The 14,660-nt window shown below is 63.3% G+C and overlaps 1 protein-coding gene across 5 annotated transcripts; it reads right to left on the reverse strand.

Moving 5' to 3' along the window:
• Positions 1 to 214: 214 nt before the first annotated feature.
• Positions 215 to 10,826, reverse strand: LOC309845850 (uncharacterized protein). Of its 5 annotated transcripts, none has more exons than XR_014301529.1 (3): positions 10,413 to 10,826; positions 10,029 to 10,245; positions 215 to 1,125 (listed from the first exon to the last, which is right to left on the reverse strand). XR_014301529.1 is itself a non-coding variant. In XM_082694232.1 (3 exons), exons 1-3 carry the CDS (start codon positions 8,643 to 8,645, stop codon positions 553 to 555), a joined length of 960 nt encoding a protein of 319 aa, XP_082550358.1. In that variant the 5' UTR covers positions 8,646 to 8,722; the 3' UTR covers positions 215 to 552. The 5 variants fall into 5 exon arrangements, 1 of the variants encoding a protein (XP_082550358.1); XM_082694232.1 differs by lacking the exons at positions 10,029 to 10,245; positions 10,413 to 10,826 and adding exons at positions 7,275 to 7,469; positions 8,454 to 8,722; XR_014301532.1 differs by lacking the exon at positions 215 to 1,125 and adding an exon at positions 9,405 to 9,539.
• Between the last annotated feature and the right edge of the window lie 3,834 nt (positions 10,827 to 14,660).

The raw sequence follows: 14,660 nt of genomic DNA on the forward strand, positions 1-14,660 counted from the left end.
CGTTCCCGCAGCTCACCTTTCTGAAGCACACGGCTGTCTACGGCCATACCACCCTGAACGCACCCGATCTCGTCTGAAGCACACGGCGTCTTCACAGGGAAGTGAGTCCATCCACACAATCGGGTTTTAGAACATTTTCTTCAACCCAAAGAGAAACCCCGTCCCCTCTGCCTGGAACGCCCCTACCCTCCCGCCCCGGGCAGCCACCGCTCTGCCTCCTTTTCCCACGGATCAACCAGCTCCGGGCGCTCCTTGTTCACAGAATCCTATTGCGTCCGGCCTGGGGTTTTCACGATTCTTCCACGCTGTGGCGTCATTGCTGGACCTTCCCGCGTGTTCCTTATAGGACCACCCCGCACGTGCTGGCTCCTGTCCTCCATGGGGGTCCCCGGGAGTGGCTCCGCGGCGGCCGTGCCCTACGAGGCTGCCCTGAGCGGCCGGACTCCCGCTCCGACGCCCCCGGACGGCTGCGAAGCCCCAGCTTGCTGCGTCTCCCCTCTCCGTCCTCCCCAGAGGCTCCCGGGCCGCTCTGCTCTCGCCGGACCTGACGTCTCACCGGGACTCCCGTTTCTGGCTCTGGGACCTGCTGGAGGCACGGGGGTCACTGCAACGTCTGTGAGTGGGATGCTCTCCAGTTTCCTCCGAATTTCGACCGGCCTTACGTGTCCACGGGGAGCTTGTGACTCGGTTTTTACCCGGGGAAGAGACACACAGGGAGAGCAGTCCCACTTGGTGAACACGGGCGGGAGAAGGTGAGGGCAGACGGCCTGCGAGGCCCCGCTGGGAGTCCGGAGGGAGCGCCCCGGCCCTGGGTGGTTGCTGCCGGGACGTTGGGCGAACCCCACCCACAGTCCCAGGGAGCACAGAGCGTGAGCGTGGAAGGGCCTTGGCCCGGAGCGGGGCGGCTCTCACGTCAGGGCCACAGCACTGGATCTCCCAACCCGCCGAGCGTGTGGCCGCAGACGGGAAGTGCAGATGCCTGGGCTTCCTGGGCAGAAGCTCAGCGTCCCCGTGGGGAGGAGCGCTCCGCGGGCAGCGTGGCTGTCGGGGCTGCAGACGCGTCTTCGCAGAGAGAGAGGCGGAGAGGGCGGATCCGCTGCAGGCGGCGCTGGGAGCGTCCTCTGTCTGCGGAAGGGAAAGAGGAAAGAGCCTCTGTGAGGAGCAGGATCTCGGGGCCCAGAGGAGGGCTTCTCGGCGGCCGCTGGGGCAGAGCTGGGCACATCCCTCCGGACACAGGCCCAGTCCTGAAATGCCTCAGAGTCCAACCCAGAGGAAACCCAAGCAAGCCCTCGGGTGGGGTGTCACCTCTAAGTCCTGATAGAGAATTGGCAGCCTGAGCCCTGGGCCCGACGGCAGCCCCTTACCAGCTGCTCCGGGAGGAGACACCTGGCTTCGCTTCCTCCATTTCACTTCCCCAGCCCCCATGCCGTGAGCCGCCGCCTCCTGCCCTCCGTCCTCTGGTCCTGTGAGGTCCGTCCCGGAGACCGGAGACAATGACTCAAGGGAGGCTTGCCCCGGTGGCCCTACGGCCCGACCCTCTGCCAGCGGCTCCCAGGGAGGGGAGGGCTCCGGGGAAGACCACGGCAGGCGGGGCTGGTTCGCGCCGGACCCTACCCTGGGAGCGGCCGCTGTCTCTTCTGCACTAACCGAATTACAGCTGCTTTCAGTGTGGCCGGCGGGTGTCCAAGGACGTGGTGGAGGAGGAGAAGGAGCTCGGGCCAGCCAGCAATGCCTTGTTCCAGAGAAACGGGGTGTCAGCCGGCCACGGCGAGTCCAGGGCACAGGCAAAACAAATGCAGCCTGCCCCGTGTGCCAAAACAAACTCGAGCTGTTCTCCCAAACCGAGCACCTCCTGGTCAGTGCTCCCAACAAGGACTTCTGTAGAATTCCCTCCCCGGGGTCTGGCAAGCTCTCAGGAAGGGCCGGGGTGCCCTGAGCTCACCCCCTGGGGCACTGGAAGGAGGCTTCAGACCTCGTGAGCCTTCCAGGGGAGGCGTCATGGGGTCCCAGAGAACAACCCGCCCTGGCGAGCTCCCAATTTACCAGCTCAAGCGGCCCCCCAGCGGCAGGATGAGCACTGGAGGAGGGGTATGCTCCCCTCCCAGGGAGCAGCCGACGCTCAGGTCGTCCAGGCAAGGCTGGGGGCACACGGCCAAAGTGCTCACACCGGCGTCCGGGATGGCTCTTCCCCGAGGAGCCACAGGGGTCAGGACCCAGTCCCGGAGAAGGCACGGGGAAGCCCCAGGGCCCCTACGTGGTCACAACCCTTGAGATGGAAAAGTGAACGCATTTTGCAGACTGGAAGACTGAGGCCTGGTGGAAGGAAACACCCGCTGTCCTATCTCAGGAAAGGGTGGCGAGGAAGCTGGAGCCCGGGCATCTCTGGGCCTGTAGGCCACACTCTCGCAAGTGTCAGATATGGCCTGTGGGCGCCGGGAGACCTGGCGAGTCCCCCCACAGATTCTGAGACCCTTTGGCACGAACCAGCAGTTCTCAGAGAGTAGGCTGTAAACCTGCAGCATCAGGAGAGAAGGCGACATCCCAGGCTCAGCCCCAAACTTACTGAGACCCAGGGGCAGGGCCCAGCTGTCCGAATGGTCCCAAGCCCTCCCATTGGGGACCAGAAGGGCGGGCTCCTGGAGGGAGAGTCAGCCTGTGGGCTGGGGCAGAGCACTCTTAAAACAGAAAGGTCACGGCCAGTGCAAGCCTGCAGACCCGGTCCTCAGCCGCGTGCGGGCTGAGAGGAGACCCGGGGGGGGGGCGGGTTCACCAAGGACACTGGCGGGCTTGCACACCTGGCAGGTGAAAGAGAACCCAGCCCTGACCCCCACGGGACCTGGCCTGGGAGTTGGGCTCCTGGGACACCCGCCAGGGCCTGGAAGGGGCCAAGGCCAGCCCGGGGCCCCAGCTGGGGCCACTGACTCTCCTCTGTTCCGGGTGGAGACTCCCCACAGGGTGAAGTAGGGCCCAGGCAGCCAGTCCCAGGGAGGTGCCCTTTGCAACTCGGCCGTTAGGTCAGTACGAGCTTCACAGGGGCCAAGACAGGGTTCTAAGAACAGCCCACCAGAAACTGTGGGGTGGTGCGGTGGGAACCTTCCCGGCCCTGCCGGGCTGGCTCCTTCCCATGCTGTCTCCAGCCGGGGGCACGGGGATGGGGCTACACGGACCCCCACACCCCCCAGGCCTGCAGACGCAGAGTGAGATGCAGAAGCTCTGGGTAGAGTGGGGGCCGGGGCTTTGATGGGAAGCGAGCTCAGAGCCTGGAGGGTGTGAGCCCACCCACGTGTGTGACCCGGAGCCCCTGTCCGCAGGCTTCTGGACCTGGGTTCCCGGGATGCTCCTCGGCGTCCGCGTAACCTGTGAGCTCCTCATTCGTTACCCAGATGTGTCACTTCCCGCCAGGCCTTCCAAAAGCCCAAACTCAGAGTGTAAGAGCATCAACACAGACCACCCCCCACCCCCGGCCCAGGCCCTGAGTCACAGCCTGCCTGTTCCCAGGGCCGGAGCACGGAAAGCCTGGGAAAGCCGTGTCTGAGCTTCCAGAGGACCCCATAGCCTGGGGCAGGGCCAAGGGTCCCTTGGGAGTCCTCCCGGGGCCAAGGTCTCAGCACTTGGGCTGCTGTAGGAAGGATGTGTCCTGCCAGCAGGAGGTGGTGGCCGTTGGCTAAGTGAGGCCAGGAAGCCGGTGCCCATGGACAAAGGACACTCAAGGTCAGGTCCAGACCCCTGTTCCAGGCTCCTGTGGGCATGTGGATGGATGCTGAGTGGTCTTTGTTTGCCAGCCACCTCCGGCTAGGACACCTGAGGTCACTGTGAGCGTGGAGACCCCCACCCCACCCATGCCTACATTGCCAGGCCATGAATACGCCCACCCTGGGAGAGAGACCCTGTCCTGCCCCCGAGGGCTCTCAGCCCTGCTGGGAGTGTGGGAATGACAGAGCTGTGCGGAATCAGAGAAGGCCGAGGGACGCAGGTGGGGCTGCCCGTAGAGACGGAGCAGCCGGGGCAGCCGCCGTGAGAGCGTCCGGCCAGCCCGTCGTGAGGGAGCCCGCCTTCAGTGGCCACTGCTCCCGTCTCTCAAGATCTATCTTCTCCGCTTTCTTCGGGGGCTGATCTTTATCAGGGTTGTACATACAGCACGGAGCTCTGACGACCGCATACAATCAGGTCACGGCCCCACGCCGACACAGGGAACACGTCCCCACTGCGACATTCCCCTCCACAGACCCCCACTATTCTGATTCTTCCGCCGTAGGTCGAGGCACAGACTCCCGCAGCGGACGCGCTTCAAGCCGCGGCACAGGCTTACGGGTCCTCCCTGCCCGAGCACCCCGCGGCCGTCCTCGCTGGGGGGACACCTGGCGTGGGATGAAGAGCGCTTCGTTCCGGATTGGGTGGGCCTCCGGGCCGTCCTGGTTTGGGACACAGCTGTGCGTAAAGCAGTCGTGTGCAAGCAATTTTTATTTTTTTTTACAAATTTCATGTATGTGAAATTCACACAACATCAAACCAGTCATTTCAAAGTGAGGAGTTCTGTGGTCCAACCACCCCCTCCGTGTGCATCCATCAACCAGAGCCCCACCCGACACCTCCCCGATGACCACCAGTCTGTGTCCTGTCCCTGAAGTCACCTGCTCTGGGTCATGCACGTGAACACGAGCATAGATCACACAGCCCAGACTCTGGCTTCTTTCCCGACGCATGACAGACATGGTGAGGCTCCTGTCCACGCCGTCACAGGTGCCGATGTGCCCTCCGTCTGCATGGCTGCATCGACCACAGGGTGTTTGATCTGCGGGCCGTGTTGTTCGTGGGTTTTGGTGGGTACAGGCACTGATTCCTCGTGACCGTGTGTCGAGGAGCAGGAGGGCTGGGTCATGGGGTGTGCATAGCACGTGTGTGGTCAGACTTTCTGGACACAGCCTAACAGCTTTGCCCCAGGAAGTGCGCAGTCCCCAGAGTCTAGGCAATTGGGACCATTGGGGCAGATCTGATGATCATCGGTTGGCACCAGTGGTCACCATGGGCACCCCACTCCATTGCCCAAGCCCGTGTGGGGACAGTCGCGGGCCCAGGCTGGGAGCCTGCCGTCCGAGCTCCTGATCCCCATGGAACTCTGCCCTTTCCAGTCCTCGCCCCGCCGTGGGCTCTCCCCTGACTCCGACTCCCCCAGTCTGTCCCCACGCAGAGGCTTTTACCCTGTGTTCCCCCCACTCCCTCGGGATGAATTAACAGAACCCCATAGGGAGCCCCAACTTTTCCAGATTAAACTCAGGGCAGGCTTGTTGTAGGGCTCAGAAATACCCCCTCCCAGAGACGAAGGAGCGCAAAGGCCTGGCCGTCTCTCCAGGTTCCCCGAACTGTTGCGCTTCGTTGTATGTTCTCGTGGGGACAGACGTGAAGACAAAACCCAGATTCACACGCACCCAGACCACCCTGCACGCTGTCATCCTCAGGTGTCCTCACGGCCAGTCGGAACCGGGCTCGCCAACCCCCGAGGAGGCGTTTCTGTGGGGCTGCCTGAGGTCTCCCACGTGTCAGCCCCATGTGTCGGGGGTCAGCAGGTGCCGGCTCTCGAGCTAGAAGACACTTGGGGATTGCCCCGAAAATCTGAACAGAGTGGCGGCACCCAGGCTCCAGCCCGGAGGGTGGGTGTGAATTCAAGAGCGGTCAGGCCCCACTCAGGCCTGACTCTGGCTACCAGGGGATCCCGAGAGCTCCCCGTGTTAACCCCTTCAGCCCCAGCTGGCCTCTGCCCCCTAAGTATGGTGACAAAAGAGCGGTGGCCAACTGCGTGACCACTGAAGACTTCGGCGGCCACGGCCCCCTTCAGCACACCTCCCTCCCCGAGCCACACGGGGACCCATCTCTGGCCTCCACCACAGCACACCTCCGGGGTGCACACACGGGGCAGGCGCCGTATGCAGGGAAACAGAGATTCAGAGGTGCCCCTGCGATGGGACAGCGCCACCCACCTCCCCTTTGCTTTGCTTGTTGCTCGTGGCTCTCTGGGGCGGCCCCCAGCGGGGGAGGCTGGGGCCCAGGGCACCTGGAGCCTCGCTGAGCGGGTCCCGCGGAAGCCACCCCCACCCCCACCCCTCATTGTGCAAGTTCGGGAAGGCAGGCGCGGCTCCGCTTCCCCGTACCCCCCGAGGGCTCTGTTCTCGGATTTCCTCTTCGGTAGAACACCTATTCCACAGAAACAGTCAAACAAGTCCATAGTTCCTTGGTCGCCCGAAAGTAAATAACTCGCTGTCTCTGCCGTACCTCCACGGAGGGAGCGGGACGGCTGAAGGAAACAGGGCACCTGCCCTGGGACTCAGCCCCAAGCTGAGCCCCAGCCGCGCCTCGCGGACCCCCAAGGAAGAACGGAGAGGCTGTGGGCTGCGAGGAAACGCCACGGGACACAGCGGGGTTTTCAAGGCCGTGGCGAGGGGGGCCGGGTTCCCGCCGCCGTCCCGGCGCAGCCCAGCCCCTCCTGAGTGTGGGTAACTCGGGAAGCCTCAGCCGGCTCGGCCAGCGTCCTCGAGTGCCTGGGCCACTCTCTGCCTGGGACGTCCAGGCCCACGGGGACGTGCTGGCACAAGTGGTAGCGATTGAGGTGACCAGGACGGGTCCACACCCAAGACGGGTCCATAAGGAGCGCAGCTCGTGGGTGGGGGGTCCCCAAGGCTGGCGCAAGGAGGCGGAGGGCAGGAGAGGAGCCCCAGAGCAGGGACGGGGAGTCGCCGGGCCGCGTGAGGAAGCGCCCGAGGGCCACACGCTCCTCCTCGGAGGGGACCCAGGGCCAGCACTCTTCGAACTCTGCTGCCCACAGTCCTGGCGCTACTTCCCTCAGAACGTGTCTGTGCCAGACGAGGGCAGGAGCTCCTGAGGCTCAGCCCCCATGCTTCCTCCCTCTGGCGTGCTCCTCACTGCCTGCGGGGTGAAGCTGGACTAGGAGGGTTAAAGACACCTGACCCGCCTTTGACCGGCGCCCTGGAGAGGGCTGGGCCCTGCGTTCCTCAACCCCAGATCACGGGGCTCTGGGGCTCTGGGGCTCCTTCAGCCCGTGCAGTGTGGCCAATGAGACAGACGTGATCGGCCTCCAGGCTCCAGCAACAGGCAGTGGCTGCGCTCTTGTCCCATCTCGGGGGACCATCCTGGGGAAGCTGAGGCCCGGAGGAGTGCGGGAGTCCTCTGAGCCAGACCGTAGCCCAGCCGAGCATGCAGCCTCCCCCATCAGCTTCCTGGAAGCCCCTCCTCCCCCGCCAAGCCCTGCCTGGGTCACTGACCTGCAGTAATCCCGAGAGCCAACACTGTCTGGTCGCTGAGCACGGAGGTTCTGTCGTCCAGCAGACAAACAGCCTGAGCGGGAAACACCCGGGCATCTCCCTCCTGCCCGGCCGCCTTGTGCAGGTCCACATCCTAGTGTGCCTGGAGCTCTCACCTCTGGAGGTCTGGGGTCCTGTCTCCGAGGATGCTGGGAGCTGCCAGGGAGATAGTAGGCTGACCCTCGGACCCTTGGTACTGCACCTAGAGCTCTTGTTCTGTCCCCCAGGGACCTTGGGCTGGACGCCTGACCCCATGGAAAATCAGCAGCCTCTGAGGAGAACCAGCCGTCCAGGCAGCTGCTCAGGGCAGAGTGTTTTAATCTCAGCACCGTGGACAGTTGAGGCCAAGTGATGCCGCAGGGGCCGCCCGTGCCCTGTAGGACACTTGGCCGTGTGTGGGGCCTCCTACCAGCTGTGATGACCTAACACATCTCCAGACCTTGCCAATGGTCTCCAGGGCACAAGGCTGCCCCTGGCTGAGAACCTCTGCCCTCAAACGTCCTGACTTTGCCAGAAAGGAGCCATCTCTGATGCCCCTAGAGCTTGAACACCCGCAGGCCGGAGGTCGCACGGTCTCGTCCTTCAGAGGCAGCACTGGGAGACGTCTGTCTCTTTCGCACCAGCAGACACGTGCCCACATTCCTTTTGTGTGTGGCCCTGGATGGGGGGGGGCCATTCCCGGCGGCCCCAGCCCCTTCCCTTCTGCCTGCACCTAGAGCCCCGACAAGGTCCTTCCGGGAAGGACCTGGAAACAAGCGTCCCCACTCAGGTGTTGGCGTGACCAGGCCCCAGGCCCCTGCTCCGGTGTGTCTGCGCACTCGCTCCCGCGTGGATGAGCTGGGGTCAGAGGCACCCCTCTGGCAGGTGCCGACCTACCTCGGAGGCGGAGACTGAGGAAGAGGAGCACCCACGGGGCCCTGCCTATACGTTCAAATGTACAGCGGCTGCAGCCATCCCCGGGCCCACGCGCAGGGCAGCACGCTGTCTGAGAAAAGCATCTTCCTGCCGCGCAAGACAAGACAGACGTGCCGGCTGCCGAGCTGTGAACTCTCAGCAAGTATTTAACCGCCATGTCCCCTGCCGGCTCCCAAGGCAAAGTGTGTTGTGGAGAAAAGGGTGGGGCAGCCCCGAGGCTCCAACCTGGATGCCAGGAGCCTGAGTAAGAGCCGAGCGGGTCCTCTCCTGGGGAGGGGGGCACAGGGAGCGCCGAGGGGGCCCGTTGTCTCCTGCACCCACCGAATGAGAGGAGACGGGGCGCTGCCGTGGGCAGGCCGGGCAGGCGTGTCTGGAAGGAGACTTGATCAGAGAGACCCCGCGGTGGGGAGGCGGCATATCCGGGTGACGGGGGACGACGGAGCACAGGCAGGTGGATGGAAGTCCAGGGGGACAGCAGCCCTGCAGGGCGCACCCGCCCCCCAGAGCCAGCCTCGAGCCCGTTGGGTGGTTCCATTTCCCCCCGTCGCACATGGGGGGCTGGAGCCCACGTCCCTGCCCCTGAGCACCTTACCTGCCTCAGGGCGGTGACTGAAACCGAGGAGTGTCCCCACGTCCGGGATTTCTTCTCCATCCGAAGCTGCACGTGGAGCAGCCGCCGAGCCGGGCTGGAGGACAGAGGCTGCCCCTCCGTGCCGGTGAGGTGCGCTGACCAGCCCGGCTCCCCTGGCTGGAGGACACGCTCAGGGCTTGTCCATGGTCCCCACCCCGCCCCGAGCCACATGCCTGAAGGACAGCATGGTGGCCGGCCGAGCCGAGCTGTGTCCACTCAAGCTTTGTCCTGGCTATGCATCCGTGAAGAAAAGCCTCCTGAAACTCCATGAGGCGTCTCCTACCCGCCGCCTGGGCCCATCACTGTCACCACGCTCTGTGGCCTTTCCTCCTGGTCCCCTGCACCTGGATGCCATTCGTGCACAGAACGGGATCCCGGGGTGGGGTGTGACGTAAGGCGGGATCTGTGACCGCTGTCACAGCACGACACAGCCAGCACTCTCCAAACAGCAGGCTCCAGACAGACGGGCACAAGCCTGAGACACGGAGCCCTGGCTTCCTTGCAAAGGCCCGTTTCTCTTCCCTTGGGAATACACACACCACCAGTTTCAAAATCCAAAATTTATTTGCAGGATGAGCCCCAAAGGATCCAACGTGGCCGGTGACGTTTCAAACTAAAAACAGTGCCTCCCTCAATCTCCTGCAGTCATCAAACGAATCTTCACGGCATTCTGTACGAACCTGGTCCCATGCCCCGTAAAGAAAGTGTCCTTCGTGCATTCAGGATGAGGAGCTAGGTGTTCATTGAGAACACCGTCCACACCGACTGCGGTATTCCAGGGTGCGTTGGAACACTATCCCCGGGCTCTCAGTTTTTTTGCATTTTATAAACACAAAACTGAGATCAAAACGTGCCCTTTTTACAACCCAGGGACACCGCTGGGTCGTGTCCACCCCAGCAGAAACCGAGGACAAAACTCGCCATGCTCCGTCCCCTGTAACCCCCTCACCGAGCACCTGACAAGGTGTCCCACAGGTCCCGCCCTCCGGCGCCTGCCTGCCGGGCCAGGACACCCTGTTGCCTCAGCCTCCCCAGGAACCCCTGTAGGGCCCCGCCCCCGTTCTTCCCCCATTGGAGAAGGCCCTGGTCTCAGCAACTCTGCCCAGGCGGGTCTGTCCTGGGCCGGGACCGATGTCAGCCACCCTGCACGGACACGGACAGCCACTCACCATCGTCCCAGTGTCCGAGGCCGTGCACTGCGCAGGCACCTCCTTTTCCACACGGAGGCTTGTATGTCTGGAGACAGGATCCAGAACTTGGGACCAGCATGTCCCGTGGCTTTGTCTTCCTTCTGCCTGTCCCCAGAAGCTGCGCATTTCCACAGGGAGACGACGGTGCGGGAGGATTGTAGTTTGAGATGCTGGAGTCCGCGCCAGGGTGGAAAGCCTGCGTGTTTCATACAGCAATGCCCACTTTCAGAGGCTGCAAGTTACTTGTTTCTTGCCAAGAACTATTAATACTATCTCCCTGCGGCCACCCAGGACTAGAAAAGCACCCCAGGAGCCAGAGCCACCGCCTCTCCTCCTGACCCCGACCTTTGTTCCCATAATCACCAGCAGGAACAGCATCCTCAGGTTCCCCCCACACTGACCTCCCTGTGGGCCCAGGGGCATCCTGGAGTCCAGCAACTTGCTCAGAGGAGCGCAGGAAGCAGCAGCGGCCTCCCGGGCCCCGGGCGCGACAGCGCTAACAGGCGTGTCCTGAGTGCCGCTGTGCCAGGCCCTGGGCGCCTTTCCTGGGATGATGCATCCCTCCTGGAGAGGAAATGCTATTCAGAGAAGAAGAGCCATGTGTCCAAGATGCTTCCCAGAGCTGGGTCGGCTCCGCATGAGGTCTGGCTGCTTGTGGGGCCGTGACTGTTCCTGACAAGGCGACCTAGTTCGGGGGAAGGTTTAACCGGCCCTCTGCGCCGTGCTGGGGCCCAGAGGGAGCCGCTACCCACACACCTCCAAGCCAGCAGTTGACAGATGTCCGGAGAAGGGAAGGGAGGCAGCAGGTACCAGATCCAAGGTGGGCGGGGGGGGGGGGGGCAGGCCCTAGAACCCCACCCCAGTGTCTCATCCACAGCGAGATCTCAGGGTGGAAGACCCCAGACCACGATGTGCCGACTCCCCCACAGCTGTGGAGGTTGTCAGGATCCCAGCATCTTTCCAGAATGGAAAGAACGAAGCAGCGGCCTGAATGTCCCAGAAACCCTGCCAAGGGCCAGATGTCGAGGCGGACGCCGCAAGACAAAGTCAGCCCTCCCCGGGGGTGCAAATCCTGGCTCCCAGCTTGGAGAATCATTAACTGTGTGTTTTTAAGAGCAGCCGTTTGCACTCAGCCTTCAGAAAGCATCAAAGCCCAGAGCCCAGAGTCTGCAGACTGGGCTGGGCCCGGGTCACGTGATGGACAAGAACGCAATCCACGGGGTCAGAACCCACATCACCGGGCCCATAAAAGTGGGTCATAAAGTCCAAGGAAGGCTTTCTCCTGGAGGCAGGCGTCTTCGGTCTTGCTGAACCCGGTGCACGCGGGGAGGGGTATCCAGGACACGGGTCGCTGCGGGTTGTCTACGCCACAGGGCTGCTCTGGTCCGCGGACAGCGAATCCGGCTCAGGGGGCTTCTGGTAAACCTTGCGTCACGAGTGTAAACAGGCTGGACCAGGTGTCCAGACTCTGGGGGTGAACAGGGACATCACCCTGCCGGCCCCTGGCTGAGAGCTGCCTCCTTCCCAGCCCCCTGCCCGCTTACCCACCCAGGTGCCCAACCACACCTGCTCGGGGTCTTAAGGCTCTGAGAGCTGGTCTGGCCGCATGGATGTAAGTCAGTGTTCCGCACCCACAGCAAGATGCATTAGGATAAGGTGCTTCCGACCAAACGAGGCCCGGCTCCCCGGGGGAGGCATTGGAGGCTGGTTTCCTGTTCACACAACAGCTGCGATGTTTCTTGTCTGGGGGCCGTGGCTCCGCCAAGCACGAGCGGCCAGGTCCCACCCCACACCCGGAGCCCCTCACCCCTCCCTCCCAGCGTGCCCCAGATCTCCTGAATGATGGCTCTTCCTCCTCCAAAGCTCTGCGCAGACGCCCCTTCCTCCAGACACAGCCGTGTGGCCCTGCCATTAGCGTAGGGTCGCGGCAACAGGAGCCTGCTGGCTGTCGTGTGGGGAGCAGGACGCACACCCCTTCGCGATGCCTCCATCCCGTGGTGCCCCAGGAGATATGGCTTCGTTCCCTCTGCTCCACAGGGACCACGCTGCCCCTTAATGACCTTGACCCTGCGCAATCAGCGTCCCATGCTGGCCACCCTCCCCTAGGATGCATGGCCTTCAAAGCCAAGGACGCTGCCTCCTCTCGGTCCTTCTGGAGCCCGTTGCAGTGCTGTTTGCACAGTAGGTGCTGAACAATCACACAACAAGGCTTAAATGCGGATAATAGAATGGCAACAATGGACCAAATTCTAGGTCAGCGGTTCTCAAACTAGCGGGCCTCAGATGCCCTGGAGAGCTTGTTAGAAGGCAGATTCATGACTCAGTAGGTCCAACAGGTCCACGGGCTGCTGCAGCCGCCCCTCCACCTCACCTTGACAAGCCTGGGCTGACGATGCTCTGTCCCCAGCCACCCGCGTGACAGACACCGACGTAGAAGTGTGACATGGTCAGAAAGCTTCCTAACATCCGATCCACCCCCCTCCCTTTTCAGGCACGGGGCTCCAGTCAGCTCCAGAAAGCTCAGCCACCCCGTGCGGGACAAGGACTCCACACGGCTTCAGCTTCCCGACGGTCTCCAGCGGTGGCCGGTTCTCATCACCGTCCGCCAGGAGGACCCGCCGCCGTCCGCACTCACTGCTCTCACCTGGAGGAAGGGAGGCAGAAGCAGAGGCTCCGGGGCGCAGGACGGACCCCACGGTGTGTGAGTCATAGACATGCGCTGGGCACCAGTGTTTACAGGCACTGAACAGGACGTGAGTCCAGAGCGGAGTGTGACGCTCTGTAAGGAGGGACAGGTAAGAAACGTGCTCTGGGAGCACGAGCAGCTCCTGGGAAGGGAACGGCACGACGCAAGAAGGAACTTTACATTCGACGCCACGGAGGGGTGAAGCACAGGGTGTTTGGACAGCCCGGCTGCCCGCGCCGTCGGGACTGGAGGTACGGGGCACTCCCCGACACCCCCCGCAGATGCCTAACACTGTGGATAGTGCCGAACCCCTGTATGCTAGGTTTAACTCCTAAGTTTATAAATGAATAAGTTAGGTAGAGTGAGACATTAGTAACAGTAACTGTAACAACAACTAGAGCAATGGAAGCAGGACCCTCCAGCAGAAGCTGCCGACTGCGCTCTCTCTTCGAAATACCTCGTCGCGCTCCCCTCGTCTCCTTGTGATGACGGGACGGGGTAAAGTGCCCGGGAGCCGAGGGGAGGTGGTGGGCGGCGTGGGCACAGCCACCTGCGCGGAGGTCCCTGCTCACCTCCGGGCCATCTGTCAGGAGGAGGGTCATCTAGGTGCTTCCGGACCACAGCTGATGCCAGGTGCCCGAAACGACGGAAAACAGAACGGGGGGTGAGGGGACCCACCGAATAGACCCGCGAGGGTGACCCTGACGTCCATCACCTGGACGGGCACCATGACGAACAGATCTGGTTTGCATGTTGGCCGAGGCGCGCTCCCGCTGAGTGAAGACCAGGAGGCGGGGGGATGGCTGGTGGCTCCTCATGGTGCGCACGCCACGTGGGCCTGCCGTCGGGGACCTGCTGCCCCGGGGGTCCGCACCGTGTCTGTTCCCCCTCCCAGGCGCGTAGTGAAGGCGGAGAACCCATAAGATGGGAGGGGCCGGGTCCCTGAAAGTCACGCCTGGGGAGGCTCCGCTGCCTGCCCGTCCGAACATTCCTGTTTGATTCGACATGAGTGCAAGGTCGACTTTACTTACAGCTGGTGAAGCCATGAGATTTGGGCGGTCGATCTGCTCCTGCTGTCAGGGAAGGACTGACCTGCTGGGGTGAACCTGGCAACCAGTGTGTTCAAAGCTCACACACTCACGGTCACACACACTCTCACCTGCCCTAATGCACACGGGCACACACTCACACTCATCCTGAGTCTCTGGGCCAAGACAGCAGCCGTGCAGGGGGAGCGGGTCTGGGGGCTGGACACGTCTGCAGCGGAGCTGAGTGCTACCTAGAGCGGAGCACACGCCCAGCGCAACCGAGTAGCCGCTGGAAGCCCAGGCTGCCCGGCACGCGCGTGCAGTGTCTCGGAGACTTGCCCCTGCTCCATCCGTCCGTTGTTGCCCCAGCGTGCCGGCCAGTCTGCCTCATGATGCCAGGACGTCTGACCTTCTCGAAGCCTCTGGCATTCGCCCCCCCCTCCTACCCAGACCTCCCCCGTGCGTGGCAAGCGCCCGTCAAGCCAAGTCTGCCGTCTGCTGTCACACCTGCTGCTCCCTTTCCGCTCCAGCCAGAGCGATCTTTCCCCTTGCAGACGCCCCACCCCTAATCCTAGACTCTGACCGCAGTAGGTGTTGCTGGTGCCCCCTGGAGCCCCCCACCGCCCAGCTGCTAGGGACCCGCATCCGCAGCCCTCCCCGAGGAAGTGTCCTCTGGCCAAAGGCACCACCGGACGCGGCGGCGCAGAGGATGACAGGACCAGCTCAGAGGCTCTCCGTCGCAGCGAGGGACCGAGGGCGGCCAGGGGGCTCACCTTCCGCACTCAACCCGGGCGCCCCTGGTGCCCTTCACACAGCCGGCTGCCGGGGGACCCCGTCCCTCAGCGACGCCCTTCCCTGGCATCCCCGAGGCAGGCTCTGATCGTGGGCCTCTTGCCT

The sequence above is a fragment of the Mustela nivalis genome (genome assembly GCF_964662115.1).
Source record: "Mustela nivalis genome assembly, chromosome: 13".
In the NCBI taxonomy this organism is placed as follows: Eukaryota; Metazoa; Chordata; class Mammalia; order Carnivora; family Mustelidae; genus Mustela; species Mustela nivalis.

Coding starts and splice junctions, on each gene's coding strand:
- LOC309845850 (XM_082694232.1), bottom strand. CDS start 8,645: ATGCCGCCTCCCCACCGCGGGGTCTCTCTGATCAAGTCTCCTTCCAGA. Junction 7,470..8,453: donor CTCAGGCTCCTGGCATCCAG/GTTGGAGCCTCG, acceptor TCTCCCTGGCAG/CTCCCAGCATCCTCGGAGAC. Junction 1,126..7,274: donor GGCTCTCGGGATTACTGCAG/GTCAGTGACCCA, acceptor TCCCTTCCGCAG/ACAGAGGACGCTCCCAGCGC.